The sequence below is a fragment of the Pogoniulus pusillus genome, chromosome 22, assembly GCF_015220805.1.
Source record: "Pogoniulus pusillus isolate bPogPus1 chromosome 22, bPogPus1.pri, whole genome shotgun sequence".
NCBI classification, from domain to species: domain Eukaryota; kingdom Metazoa; phylum Chordata; class Aves; order Piciformes; family Lybiidae; genus Pogoniulus; species Pogoniulus pusillus.
In genome coordinates, this window is record NC_087285.1 from 7,480,018 (window position 1) to 7,494,023 (window position 14,006).

At 39.0% G+C, this 14,006-nt stretch overlaps 1 protein-coding gene across 50 annotated transcripts in view; it reads left to right on the forward strand.

Annotated features, from left to right (window-relative positions):
* The window catches only part of TENM2 (teneurin transmembrane protein 2), a 1,869,083-nt gene that overhangs the window by 1,598,185 nt on the left and 256,892 nt on the right, over positions 1–14,006 (forward strand). Inside the window, exon 1 of one of the 50 annotated variants that reach the window (XM_064161604.1) lies at positions 9,145–9,216. The exons of the other annotated variants lie outside the window; for them this stretch is intronic. Within the exon in view, the coding sequence (XP_064017674.1) occupies positions 9,195–9,216 (22 nt within the window). The 5' untranslated portion in view covers positions 9,145–9,194. Of the gene's footprint in view, positions 1–9,144; positions 9,217–14,006 lie in introns of those variants that run through there. 50 annotated transcript variants of the gene reach the window in all.

The following is a 14,006-nucleotide window of genomic DNA, read 5'->3' on the forward strand; positions in this document are numbered from 1 at the left end:
TTTGCTACACCACTGCGTACTACTTCTGGACAAAGCATAAATCATGGCCATTTAACACAGCCTATGAGGTTTATAGAGGTGATTGAAGTTATCCTCGGTCTACCACATGACTTAGTATTGCTAAGCAGTGATAGATTCTAGCTTTTCTGCTGCAAGGAAGATAATTTCTGTCAGCTATCTTGTTTGTTGTCCTCACCCACTGCCATTCTTATTCTTCTCATTGTTTCTGTTTCCTCAGTAACAACTATAGCTATTTGCATTTGCAATGGTCTTTTGAGACTACAAGCCCTGAAAAGATCAGACATTTGTATGTAGCTTCGGTCTTAGTGAAATGGCTTTTTCAAGGCCATTGTAAAACTGTTTTACTCTAAAATGCAGAAAGGAAGCCATGGAGACATTGAGAGACAATCAGTACTTTTGTTTTCCACCAGAACATCTCTATATGGATGAGAAATTCACTTCAGTGCTTATGTTTAAATGGCTAGGCTTTAGCATAAAATGATTTTATCTAGTGCTGTCAGCTAAATCTAAATAAAAACTTCTTATGTCCTTTTTTCCTTCCTGTGTACCTCAGAGAAGTAAATACTTTAGGTTGCATGGCAGCCAAAATCTGGCACATGAAAATTTACAGATGGTAAAAGGCATGTCTTTTCATCTGCCAATGTGTGATTCAGATAGCACAAGCAGACTTCAATCCACTTGACCTCAATGCAGTTGGCACAGCCTTCTTTTCCACTCTATTCCCAGGCTCGTTTGATAAAGCAAAGTCAGTGATGCTTCTGTGTAAAGAGGGAATGTAGCTTTTAGATCTAAGGTAATTAAAAAGTACTTAAGAAAGATTTGTAGAAAAGTTTAAATTTTTGTGTGTATGCAGTTGAATTCTGAGGATGCCAGGAAGTGTCTGTTGACTAGTTTGAAGCACTCTCAGAAGATAATGGTAACTTCAGAATTGCAGAACTAAATCTGTAACGACACCGAATTATTTAATTGGTGTTGCCAGGTTGTAGGAAATATATTTAACCCTAGAAGAGTAAGCAGACTTCTGTGACATCCTATTATGAACCTACAAAACGACAAGCTTCTGATGGGATTTTTTTTCTTGTCTTTTTGTAAGGAAATTAAGTTTGATAGCAGTTTTAATGGCAAACTTACTTAGTGGGGCTGTTTGCTTGCATGTTTTGAAAAAAGTGTTCTTAAGCACTGGAGGGTAAGCAGATGGATCATTGTTGTTCCATAGGACTCTGCACACTGTCATACATTCATCATAGAATCACTTAGGTTGGAAGGGACCTCAGAAGTCATCTACTCCAACCTCCCCACCATGGGCAGGGACACCTCAGACTATAGACTCAGCTGCTCAAGGCCTCGTCCAACCTGGCCTTGAACACCCCCATGGAGGAGGCATCCACAGCCTCCCTGGGCAACCTGTTGCAGAGTCTCACCACCTTAGTACAGAGTAACTTCCTAAAATCCAGTCTAAACCTACTCTCCCTCAACTTAAAACCATTTTTCCATCTTCAATTACTAGACAGCCTCATGAAAAGTCCCTCTGCAGCCTTCCTGTAGGATCCCTTCAGGTTTTGGAAAGCAGTTGTAAGGTCCCCCCCCAGAGTCTTCTCTAGGCTGAACAGCTCCAACTCCCTCAGCCTGGCTTCGTAGAAGTGTGCCAGCCCTTGGATCATCTTTGTGGCCCTCTTCTGGACTTTTTCTGACAGCTCTGTGTCCTTCTGATGCTGGTGACACCAGAACTGAATTTAGTATTTGAGGTCCTAAGTTCTTTGACAAAGGTCAGTTCTTCATCCAGCAACACAGATCAGTCTCTCTAGTCTGACATCCAGATATGGATCAAGGGATTGAGATTTCTACAATGTAGGCTTTTATTTGAAGAAGTCCAATAGGATGCTTGTATCATGTAGAGCTGTACTTCTCAAAGTTTAAGCATGAGCATGCCACATTGAAAATTCAGAAGCACTTACTATACTGCTACTAAGATTTTGATTACTTTAATTATAAATCTTTCTTGTTCTGATTCTTACTAACTTGCACGCAGCCTGATTGCAGCTCACCAGTAGTGTATGTGCTACACTAATATATTGTATTTGCTTTTGCAAAACATCTGTCTGCCTGCTTTGGACAATTACACATGTTGATTTCACTGTTTCTTTTCTTATTGTTGCTTAAATATCTCTGCAATAACAATGTTATTTTACTAGCTCCAGAGATGTACCTATGTAGTAGGATTGTGAGTGGGACATCTTGAGATAATAAGACTAAACTGAATTTCAAAGACAAAAATCAAGAGGACTGTCATGTCCACAGTCCCCCTATCCTTTATATGCTAAGCACTTGTTTCCACATAGTCTTGAGGCTAATAACTCTACTCTTTGTAACAGGCTCTCACAGAGGTTACTCTGTGCTGTAGTCAAACCATTCTGACACAGGATGGAGTAAACACTGTGAAGACTGGACTTCAATCAGGACTTGTGTAACAACTCTTGGTGGTTTGTTGTTGTGTTGTTTTTCTTCCCTCTTCAAACTGGCTTTAAAGAGAATCACCTAAAACTTGCAAATTTATATACTTAGGTATATTCTGGAAGCAGTTTCTACTTTTAGAGTTTTTTCTGTGAGATAAGAATTTTGTGATTAAAGGTATTTCTTCAAGTGAAGTGCTGGGTTAATAGTTGGACTTGATGATCTTAAAGGACTCTTCCAACCAAAACCATTCTGTGCTTCTGTAATTTAGGAAGACTCGCTTAAGTATGACAATATGTTCAGATTTGTAAAGGCATTCAGAGGAGGGATTCTGTACCTGAGTAACTGGAGAATGCACTGGTTTCAGAAAACAATTGTTATTGCTCTCATGTTTCATCCCCAGTTTATGTCACCACTTGTGATTCTGTGTTGTTAATCACTATTTTTCTGTTTCATTGTACTGATGGGTTTCAGTGTTTAGGCTGATCTGCTTCAAAAACTCTGTCTCTTCTACTCCATGCATCTTCTGTTGACTAGTGTCGTTATTAGAGTAGGTTAAGAGAGATCATAAGTACATGGGAACTTGGGAACTTTCTGAATTATCCTGTACTTGATATTTGAGAATGATTGAGGTAAAAAATTTAACTCAAATTCTGAGGATGGTGGTGGCGAAATGGAGAGCACCACGAGAAGGTTCCTTTCATTTCATCAGCATATATATGAATTTCCATGAGTTCCACTCCTCCCTGAGCTATGTGGTTTCTTTCATTGTTTGGATTCTTTTTGATAATAGGCTTTTCTTTCCCCTTCTGACTAGAAAATTCTGTCATAACTACTTCAAGATGTTTGGAGACATTTCAGGGGGAATCCTAAGTATAAGCTTGTCTTATTGCTAAAACTATTTTCTAGACATACTTGTTGCTGTTGAGGAGGAGCTGCAGTGTATTGATGTAGTGTTCTGGAGGTTCCTGTGTTTGTGTTTTCTCATGTTAATTTTGAATACTCTCTGAGGGGTTTTAATTTTTTTCCTCTTTTGTTTTCTTTTCTGTTTTCTCAAATTCACTCCGTGTTTTCTCAACTGAACTCACCTGATTTGTTGAGGTGTTCATAGGTGGCATTCAAAGCCAAGCCTCTAGCAGTCTGTTCTGGCAGGAGTAGCTTTGTTGCTCCTGTGTTGCTCCTGGTTCCATGTCTGTAGGAAAGCCAAAGTTCAGAGATCACCAGGAGGATTTGGAAGAAGGAAGGAAAGTGCCCCTTTTTCAGTTATAATATCACAAAAAAGCATAGTAAGCAAGAGAGAAAATACAGGGGGGTTTACTAGAAACAAGAAACTGATTGAAAATGTAGTTGTCTCTTCATGGGGCACATAAATCTAGCGATGGCTACTTTGAAAATGGTCACTGACTATTGGTTGCAATTAAACAGAAAATCTAATAGTGTGGTGGTAAAAATAAACAGGAAGAAGGGAAAGAAATCTATCAAAGCCTCTAAGAAATGACTGGGGCAAAAATAAAGGGAAAAAATTAAGCTCGCTGCCAGTAATGTTATTATTCAGAGACAGTCCAAAATTCTTTCTGTCCCCAGATTACATTAAAGGACTCATAAAAGCAATTAACATGTAGACTATTTTTCTAAGTCACTAGAAGTTTCAGCATCTAATTAGCCATTATGTAATAGCTGAAAGCCAGCAGTTAAACTGCAAATTGCCAATGCCCTAGGATACTTGAAAATACTTCACTAGGAGCTGTGTTTTATACCAAAAAAAATGAACAAAAAAGGTTTTTAAAATATATGAGCAGCCTTTTAGTGTGGATGTGTTCACTTGAAATTATTTAGTCTCAAACTGCGCATCAAATGATTCAAGTAACATTGGTATTACTGTTTTGGGTTTTTGTTTTGATCTTCTGGTAAGTTAGACCTAAGATAGTGTCAAAATGGATGGCTCATAGAAAAGAAACAGGTGGAAAAAAAGAGTGTTAAACTGATAGCACAAATTGATTAAAGTGCAGTTATCAATTAGTTGGGTAAAAATTAATTCTGTCTAGTGCATACTCTTTTGTTACCTGAAACAAGGTAAGAGATTTGAATGGTGGTGTTCTTCCTTTAACATTTAGATCAGCTGTGTCACTGTTATGTGGTAGGTTTGAAGTGTCTACAGACTGAAAAGAGAAACAATTCATCTAGTGAAAAATGCTACTTAAAAATGTAACTGAAATGATGAAATTAATTCAGTATTTTTTTTAAATTATTCTTAGCATACATTTGTTATGAAACTGCTACTCCTTAATGTGATGGTTTGGGAGTTACCTGCCCCCCCCTGCCGTTAATAAAATCACCCAGGGTAGACTCAGCCAGCTGGTGGTTAAAGAATGAAGCTATATTTACAGCTTAGCGCAATGTACAAGCATGTACACACAAATATATGCAGCTATATGCAAGTTAAAAGTAACACAGAAACACAGTACCCCTCCCAGAAACAATCAGAGGCGCCAGGAGGGCTCCAACCCAATCCCCTTTTCCCCCTCACTCTTTCACTCCCTTCAGAAATAACCAGATCAACCCACGTATATCTCACATGATAAACCTGGAGATCCAAGGTGAGATGTCAGGAAAAGACAACAAAGAGGTTAGAGGGAAAAGGCTTAGATTGGATTAGAGTTAAGACAGAGGCAGCCACACAGACCAGACCGCCAGAAAGAAGGCACAGCCAGAAGTGAGAGCTGAGCAGTGTGAGAAGTGTCTTATCTATATTTTGACTAGTTGTGTTTCTCAGCAAAAGAATGGGTGATCTAAGGTACATGTTTGGGTTCTTTTCTTCTCACAGCTAAGGGTTTAATTTCTCTCAGTAAACTATTTCAGTTGGCCTCAAACCAGCATAAGATTGAACAGCATTTTTTTGGTTGAATTCTAAAGAAAATTGGTGCTTGCAAATGTTATTTTTGCAATTGCCTGTAGTTTATTTTCCTGAGTGCCATTGTTGCCACCATTAACTGAAATATTTAAACATAGTTCAAATACATTTAAAAAGATTTAACAACTCTTTATAAATATGTAAGAGATGAGTGCCAGGAGAATGGAGCCAGCCTCTTCTCAGTGATGCCCAGTGCAATGGGTGGAAGTTGAGACATGAGAGGTTCCGTGTTAACCTGAGGGAGAATTTTTCACTGTGAGGGTGACAGAGCACTGGAACCAGCTGCCCAAGGAGGTTGTGGAGTCTCCCTTTATGGAGACATTCAAGAATCTTCTGGATGCTTTCCAATGTGGTCTCCTCTAGGTGATCCTGCTCTGGCAGGGGGTCTGGACCAGATGATCTTTCGAGGTCCCTTCCAGACCCTGATACTCTGTGATTCTAAACATAACCGAAAGCTATACTTGCTGATGAATTTAATACTTCATCCCAAACTCCGAGGAACTGAGCTGCATTTTCTCTGTCTGTCTTTTCTTGGGCTTGGATTGTATACAGTAGGTCAGTTCATGAAATCAGTTGATTACTTTCTGCTTCTTATTTTTGTTGCATCTTTATGTGATTGAGCTTCCAAATGGCAGAATGCTGATGGAAAATTCCCACTTGCCTTTCTAAAGTATGTATCATCTTACTTGTCTGATAGCACATAAAAGAGGTCCAGAAATCTTGCATTCTTGGGTTTTAAAGAGCATCTTCAGCCTTCCTAAATTGAGTATGTATTGGTTTACTTGTCAGTCCCATGGCTGTTATGCAGAACAGTAGCAGCATATGATTTCTGCTGAGAAATACAGTGTGGAGTAGACACTTACTAGAAGGAAAAAGTAGTTGAAGGAGTAGGTATATTTGTGAAGTAGCTCAGAAAGGCTTAAATGAGTGTTGGAATCATTACCGTTCCTCATTCAAGAGCTAAGGGGTGGGAATTAGTCTAAATATTGTTTGTTTTTTTAAAAATATTATTATTTGGATTGTTTAGTTAAAAACAAAACAAAACACTCCTCCTGGAAGGTGTCCCTACTTGCACAGCTTCCACCTTCACTTGCTATTATTTCATCACCTCTACTTCATAAAAGCAAGTAAGATACAAGTTCATGTTAATGTTCCCAGCAATGTCTTGTTTTCACCTTATAGTCTTGAGAGTTGTTGTATTATTTATTCATCATCTATACAGTATTAAATGCTTTTCAGTGGCTGATCCCTGCCCTGATGGGCTTGTGGGCTAGGTTAGACGTGGGGAGGAACAGCAAGGAAGAGGGTCGGTTCCATAACTACAAGGAGCATATATGATTTCTTATCAAGTTCATAACACATTGATCAAAGGAGTTGTTTCATTTGTTTCTTCAGTTCTTTGATGCCTGCTTTTTTTAAACAGTTGTGTTAGTGTCTAGGGGTAGAAGTCAGGAGTAAAGGTTGAATAGGAAATATTTTCTTCTTGAACAGATATGCCCTCATTGTATCTGGCATTTTTGGTTTCATAAAGGTGCAGAGGTTTTTTTTCTACCTGAGTGCTGTTCAGCTGCATACAACATGAGTTATGCATACTAAATCCTGTGCAAACTAGACAGTCTCACATGGCACCTACCAAACAGGCAAATGTCTGAGCAGCATAAACAAGACAGTGTTCCAAACAGGAGAAATAGCTTGTTTTTAGTGGGAGCAGAATGATAGAGCAGAGTGAAAGCCTGGGGTTTCTAAAAAAGCAGTGCTTGCAAATTAAGATCTAATGGAAGAAATGACTGTTCAGCTCCCTGCCAGAACATGAGCAGCTGTCTGTGTAGCAGGGTAATACCAGGTTTTTAAGTCTAAACTGCAGTTACAATATTGACAAAGTGGAGCCATGTTCCTCATTTGAAATATTCTCTTATAGATATTACAATAGTTCCAACTCTTTAATATTGAACTGCTTGAGCTGGACTGATTCAAAGTTACTGTAACACTTTGTGTTTTCAGGGGATTGAGAGAAGCAGATGAATTCAGCTTAGCATTTGCTACTGATAATAAGGCCCAAATAAGGTTTTATTAGTACTTAAATAAAATGAAATTCTAATTATTAAATTTTAAGCCTACAACAGTAAGTTTTATTTAATTAACAGTCAAATCATAGATTAAATAAATCCTGCTATTTAAAATACAGGAGTGTAGCCAACTGCAAACATAACACAGTTGTTCAGTACCTTTCCAGGGCTTCATGGATCTAGTATATGTCAGTACATCTTAGTCACACACTGGCGTACCAGCTATGATGTTATTCTCAAAGGTGGGCACATATAGAACAACCTGTGGCCTGTTCAGGGAATAGGATGCCAGTCCTAGCCAAAAAATAAAATAACATAATATGAAATGAAATAACATAAAATGAAATTACTAGAGCAGGAAACATGTAAGGAGAAGTTTGAGATGAAATTTTGAGTTGGTTGCAATATGGTGGCAGAAAACTTTCACAGACATATCATGAGGAAGATGCAAAAGAACAGAATAAGTCTCTAAAAGCAAAATAAAATGCCTATTTGAGAAGGCTGGGAATTACTACTTTAGTTATATTGGGGACTACATTGACAGGTTCCTCTTGTGAGGAGTGGATGAAGGCCTGCAAAGCTGATGTGAGGCAGACAGCAAATCTCAGGAGCCCAGGAATCCTCTGTCACTCTTCTCTAAACACTATTGTTCATCTAAGCTGAAATGGTACTAAGCTACGTGCTACTGGCATTTAAAACGTGAAGATGATCAAAAGATCTTAAGCTAAAGACTGGAAAAGATTGACAAGTGCAAAAGCACACATCATTCAGGCTTCATTCCTCCAGACACTCAATCAGAAACTGTATGCTATTAAATTGAATGAAACAGAATCCCCTGAACATGGAGAAGCAAAACCAGTGAACCCCAAATTACAAAGGCATACACACATGACTAGTGAGATCAGTATTTCACACACACATATAGCCCTTAGCAATTTTGGAAGACTTCTTATGCATGGCATGACAAAGCACTGCTTAGGTCAGCAGAGTAGCAGCCTCATCAGTAGTGTGAAACTAATTGTTGGGTGTCTTTATAAAACCTGCTTGTTTGCAGGTCTTGTGGCAGATATTTATTGGTCTTTTTACATTTTGACTATTTAAAAAAGGCAGATAATTTATAGATAATGAGAAAAAGTAGGAGCAATATGGAAATAATACCCAAGAAGTCAAGTGTTTTAGGATAGTTCTATTAGTGCTATTGTGTAATGTCCTTGAAATACAGATCAGCAGCGTGGAAAGCAGATCTGACATGCTTGAATTGCCAAATAGCTTTTCATCATTTGGAAGCCTCATTGCTGGAAGTTCTTAAGGCTGGGCTGGATGTGGCTCTTGGCAGCCTCATCTAGTGGAAAGTGTCTCTGTTCATGGCAGGGGGATTAGAACTAGATGATTCTTGAGGTCCCTTCCAACTCTGACAATTCTGTGATCCAACACATACTTGTCTTTCAAATACTGATGTTTTTACATTTCTTTGTGCTTTCTGGCTCATGGAAAGTATATAGAATATAGGTAATATATATGGATGTGATATGGGAAGGTATCCATGTGACACTCTTCAATTTAGATTGGGGGAAGGATGGGAAAAGGAAGAAAAGAAGCAAATCAAGCTCTGTCTTCCTTGTTGAAGTGAGAATGTAATAGATGTGAAACTAACTCAGTATTTTTCCTTCAACTGAAATAATATGTTTATAGGAATGTAGAGCTACTCTGGCCTTGGGGTGAAGAGGAAGTCCCCAGTGTTGCATATGGAGCCTGCTGCCATTTTGGGTAGGAATTGTAATGAGAACTGTGCCTCCTATCTGTACTTTGCAATGAAAGATAACATGTAATGGAAATGTTTTTTCCAAGGGCATATCAAACTTTGTTGCTTTCAGGAAGGAAGAACATTAGTTTTGAGTCTTGTATACCTTACTTCTGAGGTCACGGCAATATAACTGGAGAGAGGGTTGGGTTTTATTTCCTAGATAATTGTTATTGGAAAAATGCTCCTGACCTGCAAAATTCTGAACACTGATATTGCTGAGACTTAGAGCAGGTGGCTTCTGCATCTCCTGCTGAACCTAGCTAGAATGTGCTGTCAACTGGAGTGTGTTCTCTATTTGATGTGCTCTTTAGCACATACTCGGCTTTCCATTGTGGTCTGGCATTCTCTCCATTGATGTGAAATGGGATGGATGAATTTTCTGGGATAGGTCCAGAAGTTGCATTGTAAGTGTATGTCTGACAGGTGAGCCATGTTTCAGTGCAGTCCACCGTGGAGGAATCTAGACATTTTAGTCATTCCTACCTTACTGATACAGACAGACAAACCATACGTCATACCCTCTAATGGAAGCTCACTCTAGAGGTTAATCAGAAGTTACTGAGATGAGGAAAACAGCTGACACCCAAGTAAGCAAATGGCTTTTCTTGCCCAGTCATGCCAGCACACTTGGATTGTTTTTTTTGGCTGGCATTATTAAGATTCTAAATTCTGCAGACACCACAGCAATCACTTTTAACTCCATTTTTTTAAAGAAAAAAAATTGGGATTTTCCTTCTTGAACACCAGTTTTGAGGCATTCTTTATGAGAATGGCCATTGTTATGGTAATGCTGTGGCACCTGCAGGAACACTGCATCCCCCTTTTCAAATTTCAGGGGGAATTTTGGGTGAGTAAAGTGCAGTCATTGTGGTATAACTTTAATTTACTGCAGTCAGCCTTACAGATATAAAATGAGTATCTAAGTCTCAGGGGTTGTAAATAGCTGCAGAAACGTTGCAGAGATAATTTATTGTTGTATCTTAATTAAAACCATAATTAACAAATAAACATTTTGCTAATAACATGCTAACAGTTTTTCTGAAAGGTAATATAATCAGAGACTTGATTCTTATTTTTGCTACCCATTACAGTGGTGTGTTTCCATTGCCATAGATGAAAAGACTTATAGGTTTAGAGGGGTTTAATAGATTATTAGTAAGTATTCTGTCTGCAGTGGCTATGTGCAGACTAGAGATAGAATGCTGTCTTTTAATGTACTTGTAACAGAAATAAAAGGCCTAAGTATCTGTCCTCTGCTCTTTCAAGGTGGCTTAGTCAACTGGCAGCTAGAAATCAGCAGTTCTTACTAGAAGGAAAGGTGTTGATTTCTAAAAATATTTTTATTAAGATTTGGAACTATTGAAGGCTTTGAGAATGTGATGCATTTGTATGGCTGCTGCAAAGAGAAATTGTTAACACTGATTGTTTTTGCCATAATATAGCATTCTCTGCTTTTGATAGATGCTTAGGACTACAAATAGGGTTGTTCAGTGAAGCCACTGAGAGGTGTTTATTTTGGAAATCTTTTACACCTGGAGCTCTGAGTGTAGGTTTGGTCCCCATTGTACCAAAAAAAAAAAAAAAAGAGAGATGTGGGCAGGCTGGGAACTTATCAGATAAGAGCCACGAGCATGGTAAGAGGACTAGAAGCCCTGCCATGTGAGGAAAGGCTGAGAGAACTGGGATTGTTCAGCCTCAAGATGAGAAGGCTTAGGGAGACCTTATTGCCATGCACCAGTCCACAAAGGGTGGCTCTGGGGAGGATGGAGCTTTCCTTTTTATGAAGAGGCCTGTGGAGAAGACAAGGGGTGATGGGGAAATTCCCTTTGGATAAGAACATGTTTCCCCATGAGGCCAGTGAGACATGGGAATTGTCTCCCAAGGGAAGTAGGGATGTCTACACTGGACGTTTTTAGGGCTCAGCTTGCCAGGGTGCTGGGCCAGCTCATATCAACTCTAATGTTACCTAGAAAGGTCGGACCAGATGATCCTTAGGGTCCCTTCCAATCTGATGTTCTGCAACTGTGTGAAATTTCTTTGTGATTCTCATCAAATTGGCATTTTGGGAGTGCAAATCGTATTTATTAAGTGTTTTGACCTGTACAATGGAGTTTTCAAAGACTTTGTTCACCACACCTTTCTGAAAAGACAGACTCATGAAGAGCAACGTGCTCTGACTGCAGGCAACTAAACTCCCTGGCAAAAGAAGTGACCTGGAAGAATTCAGAGAGGTGATAGAAGGACATATTTTGGCTGGCAGAGTCAGGACTTCATGTTTAATTTAAAAAAACATTAAACTTTTCATGTTTAATTTAAGGAAACAGTAGAATGTAGGGATTTATGATCCTGATGATGCTGTGTCAGTGCTACTTGATGTTAGTCTCAGGCCTGTTGTACAGGCTGCAGATGTATAGAAACACTTGACTAAAAATGTCTATCCCTTTGTTACTGAGAGAGAGAGGAGAAAACAGCTAAGGCAGCAACAACAAAAACAAGACATTAGGCATGCACTGCTAGTCTCGCTAATTTTAGGGGTGCTATTAGCAGACATTTAGGCAACTCTATTAACATTTAGCATCAGCACAAATGCAATTGCATTCCTACTTTTCATGTTTCTGGCAAAATATGCATGACCATTCAAGGGAGGAAAAGGACATTGAAGCCATTAGTTAGGTAGCACAGCCTAAATGGAGAAAGACTTTTTAGAGAAGTTGTTACATTGAGAAAAACAAAAATAAATGGACTTGACTCCAAAAATGTTACTTAAGAAGGGAGCCAGATTTCTTAGAATAATGCTGATCAAGTGTTTGCTTGGCATTTTCTTTGCATCACTACTGATTGTAGAGTCTTAAGGCACTTCCATATTTAACTCTTCTTTCTTTTTAATTCTTGGCATTAAAGGTATATAAAGTATTCTTTTTGAGGTGCGTTCCTTGTGCTGAAAAGGTAATAAAATACCCCCCAAAATATTTTTTTTCATATTCTAAAATATACCAGACAAGTCTACAGCAGAACAAGCTGAAGAGATAGCTACAGTAATTGTCTTGGTTTTGACAGTGACAAAGGGCAAATGCTTTATTATAGGTCTTAAAATATCAATAGTATACAGACACTGTAATGTGATGCTGTAAAAGGGAGAATTCTCCCTAACTCGAGCCTAGGTTTTCTCTGGTTTGACTGACATCATAAATTATGTGATAGAAATTTTCTCTTCAACTTCACAATTAAAATAAAATATTTGGGGGGGGGGGGGGGGGGGGGAGAGGAAAAAATAAAAAGCTGTCATGGATTCACATTATTTTTTTTTTAAAGCACTGGAGTTTATTGTGTACTTTTTACTCAAGGGCTCAACAATTTTTCAGTGTCTAACTGTATGTCCTTTATGAATTTACTATCACTGGTGTTACAGGCATTCTCTGTTTAAAAAAGAAGACAAACAGATCAGCAGTGTGTAGCTGTTTCTACTCTTTCCAAATTTCAGTTTGTATTTTATCATAAAAGCAACCAGGTTGGAAGAGACCTCCAAGATCATCCAGTCCAACCTAGCACCCAGCCCTGCCCAATCAACTAGACCGTGGCACTAAGTGCCTCATCCAGTCTTTTCTTGAACACCTCCAGGGATGGCAACTTCACCATCTCCCTGGGCAGCCCACTCCAATGCAATCACTCTCTCTGTGAAGAACTTCCTCCTAACATCCAGCCTATATCTCCCCCAGCGCTTGATACTGTGGTCATCTTGGTTTTTCAGCTACCCAATTTGCAATGTGATGTCAGGAAGGAGATTTATGAACCAAAACAGAAGAGTCCCTAGCTTAATTGTTATAGATACTTCTGTTACTTGCTCTGTCCTCTCTTCAGTTCCTTTAAATGTTAATTTGTTGTGACCTGTTGGTCCTTTGGAGACCCCAGAGCTCCCATACGGATTCCTAATGCTTGTTGCCTGTTCAGGCTTTTCTGTTTTTCCTACTACATGGAGCATCACTGTGTGGAGAAAAGATTTCTGTCAAAGTGTAGCATTAATCCTTTTTCTATATTGAGAGTTGTCTCTGTTAACTTTTTGTCTCCTAGGCCTGACTTCGGTCTTCATTTCAGTGCTGTGTATTGAGTTAAATCATACTTAATGGGTAGAGTTATGGCAAATTAAATGTACTAAGTCTTCTCTTGGATTTCCCTTATGTTGGTTTGGAAACTTCAGGGGTGTGCTGTTAGAATGTCAAAGATCTGTTGCAGCAGGCAATCACAAGGATTTAACTGATTGTACAACTCTAGCTTTTGGTCTGTCCTTTTCAACTTCATCACTGTGATTTGCAAGTGTTTCCATCTCCAGAGCCCCTTGCATGCTTCCATCCACGGGCAGCTTTATAATTCAAGATCAGCCAGTTCCAAAGAGCTGTGACCTGGAACGGCACATGGCCAGGATGGGGGGAGCCTATTTGCCTTTCTGTCACTGTCTCCCCAATAACATAGGGTATGAGGAGAAACTCAAAGATGTGCTTGTGAGCCTTTCTGGGGCTTGTTTGTGGAGGCATTGAAGGATACAGTGTTGTGGACAGCTAGAGGAAGAGATGAGGAATTGCAGTTTCTGAGCAGCTGATGGGTCAGAATAGTCTCCAGATGAGCCCCTTCCTGAGGTGCTTATTCATCTTGTTAAAAACTTTCTTCTTTGTTACTAAAATTCTGTAGAGCTTCCAGGTTGAAAATTTCTGTAGGCACTCTAATATTCTTTTTTCTGTAAACACACAGCACTTGTTCG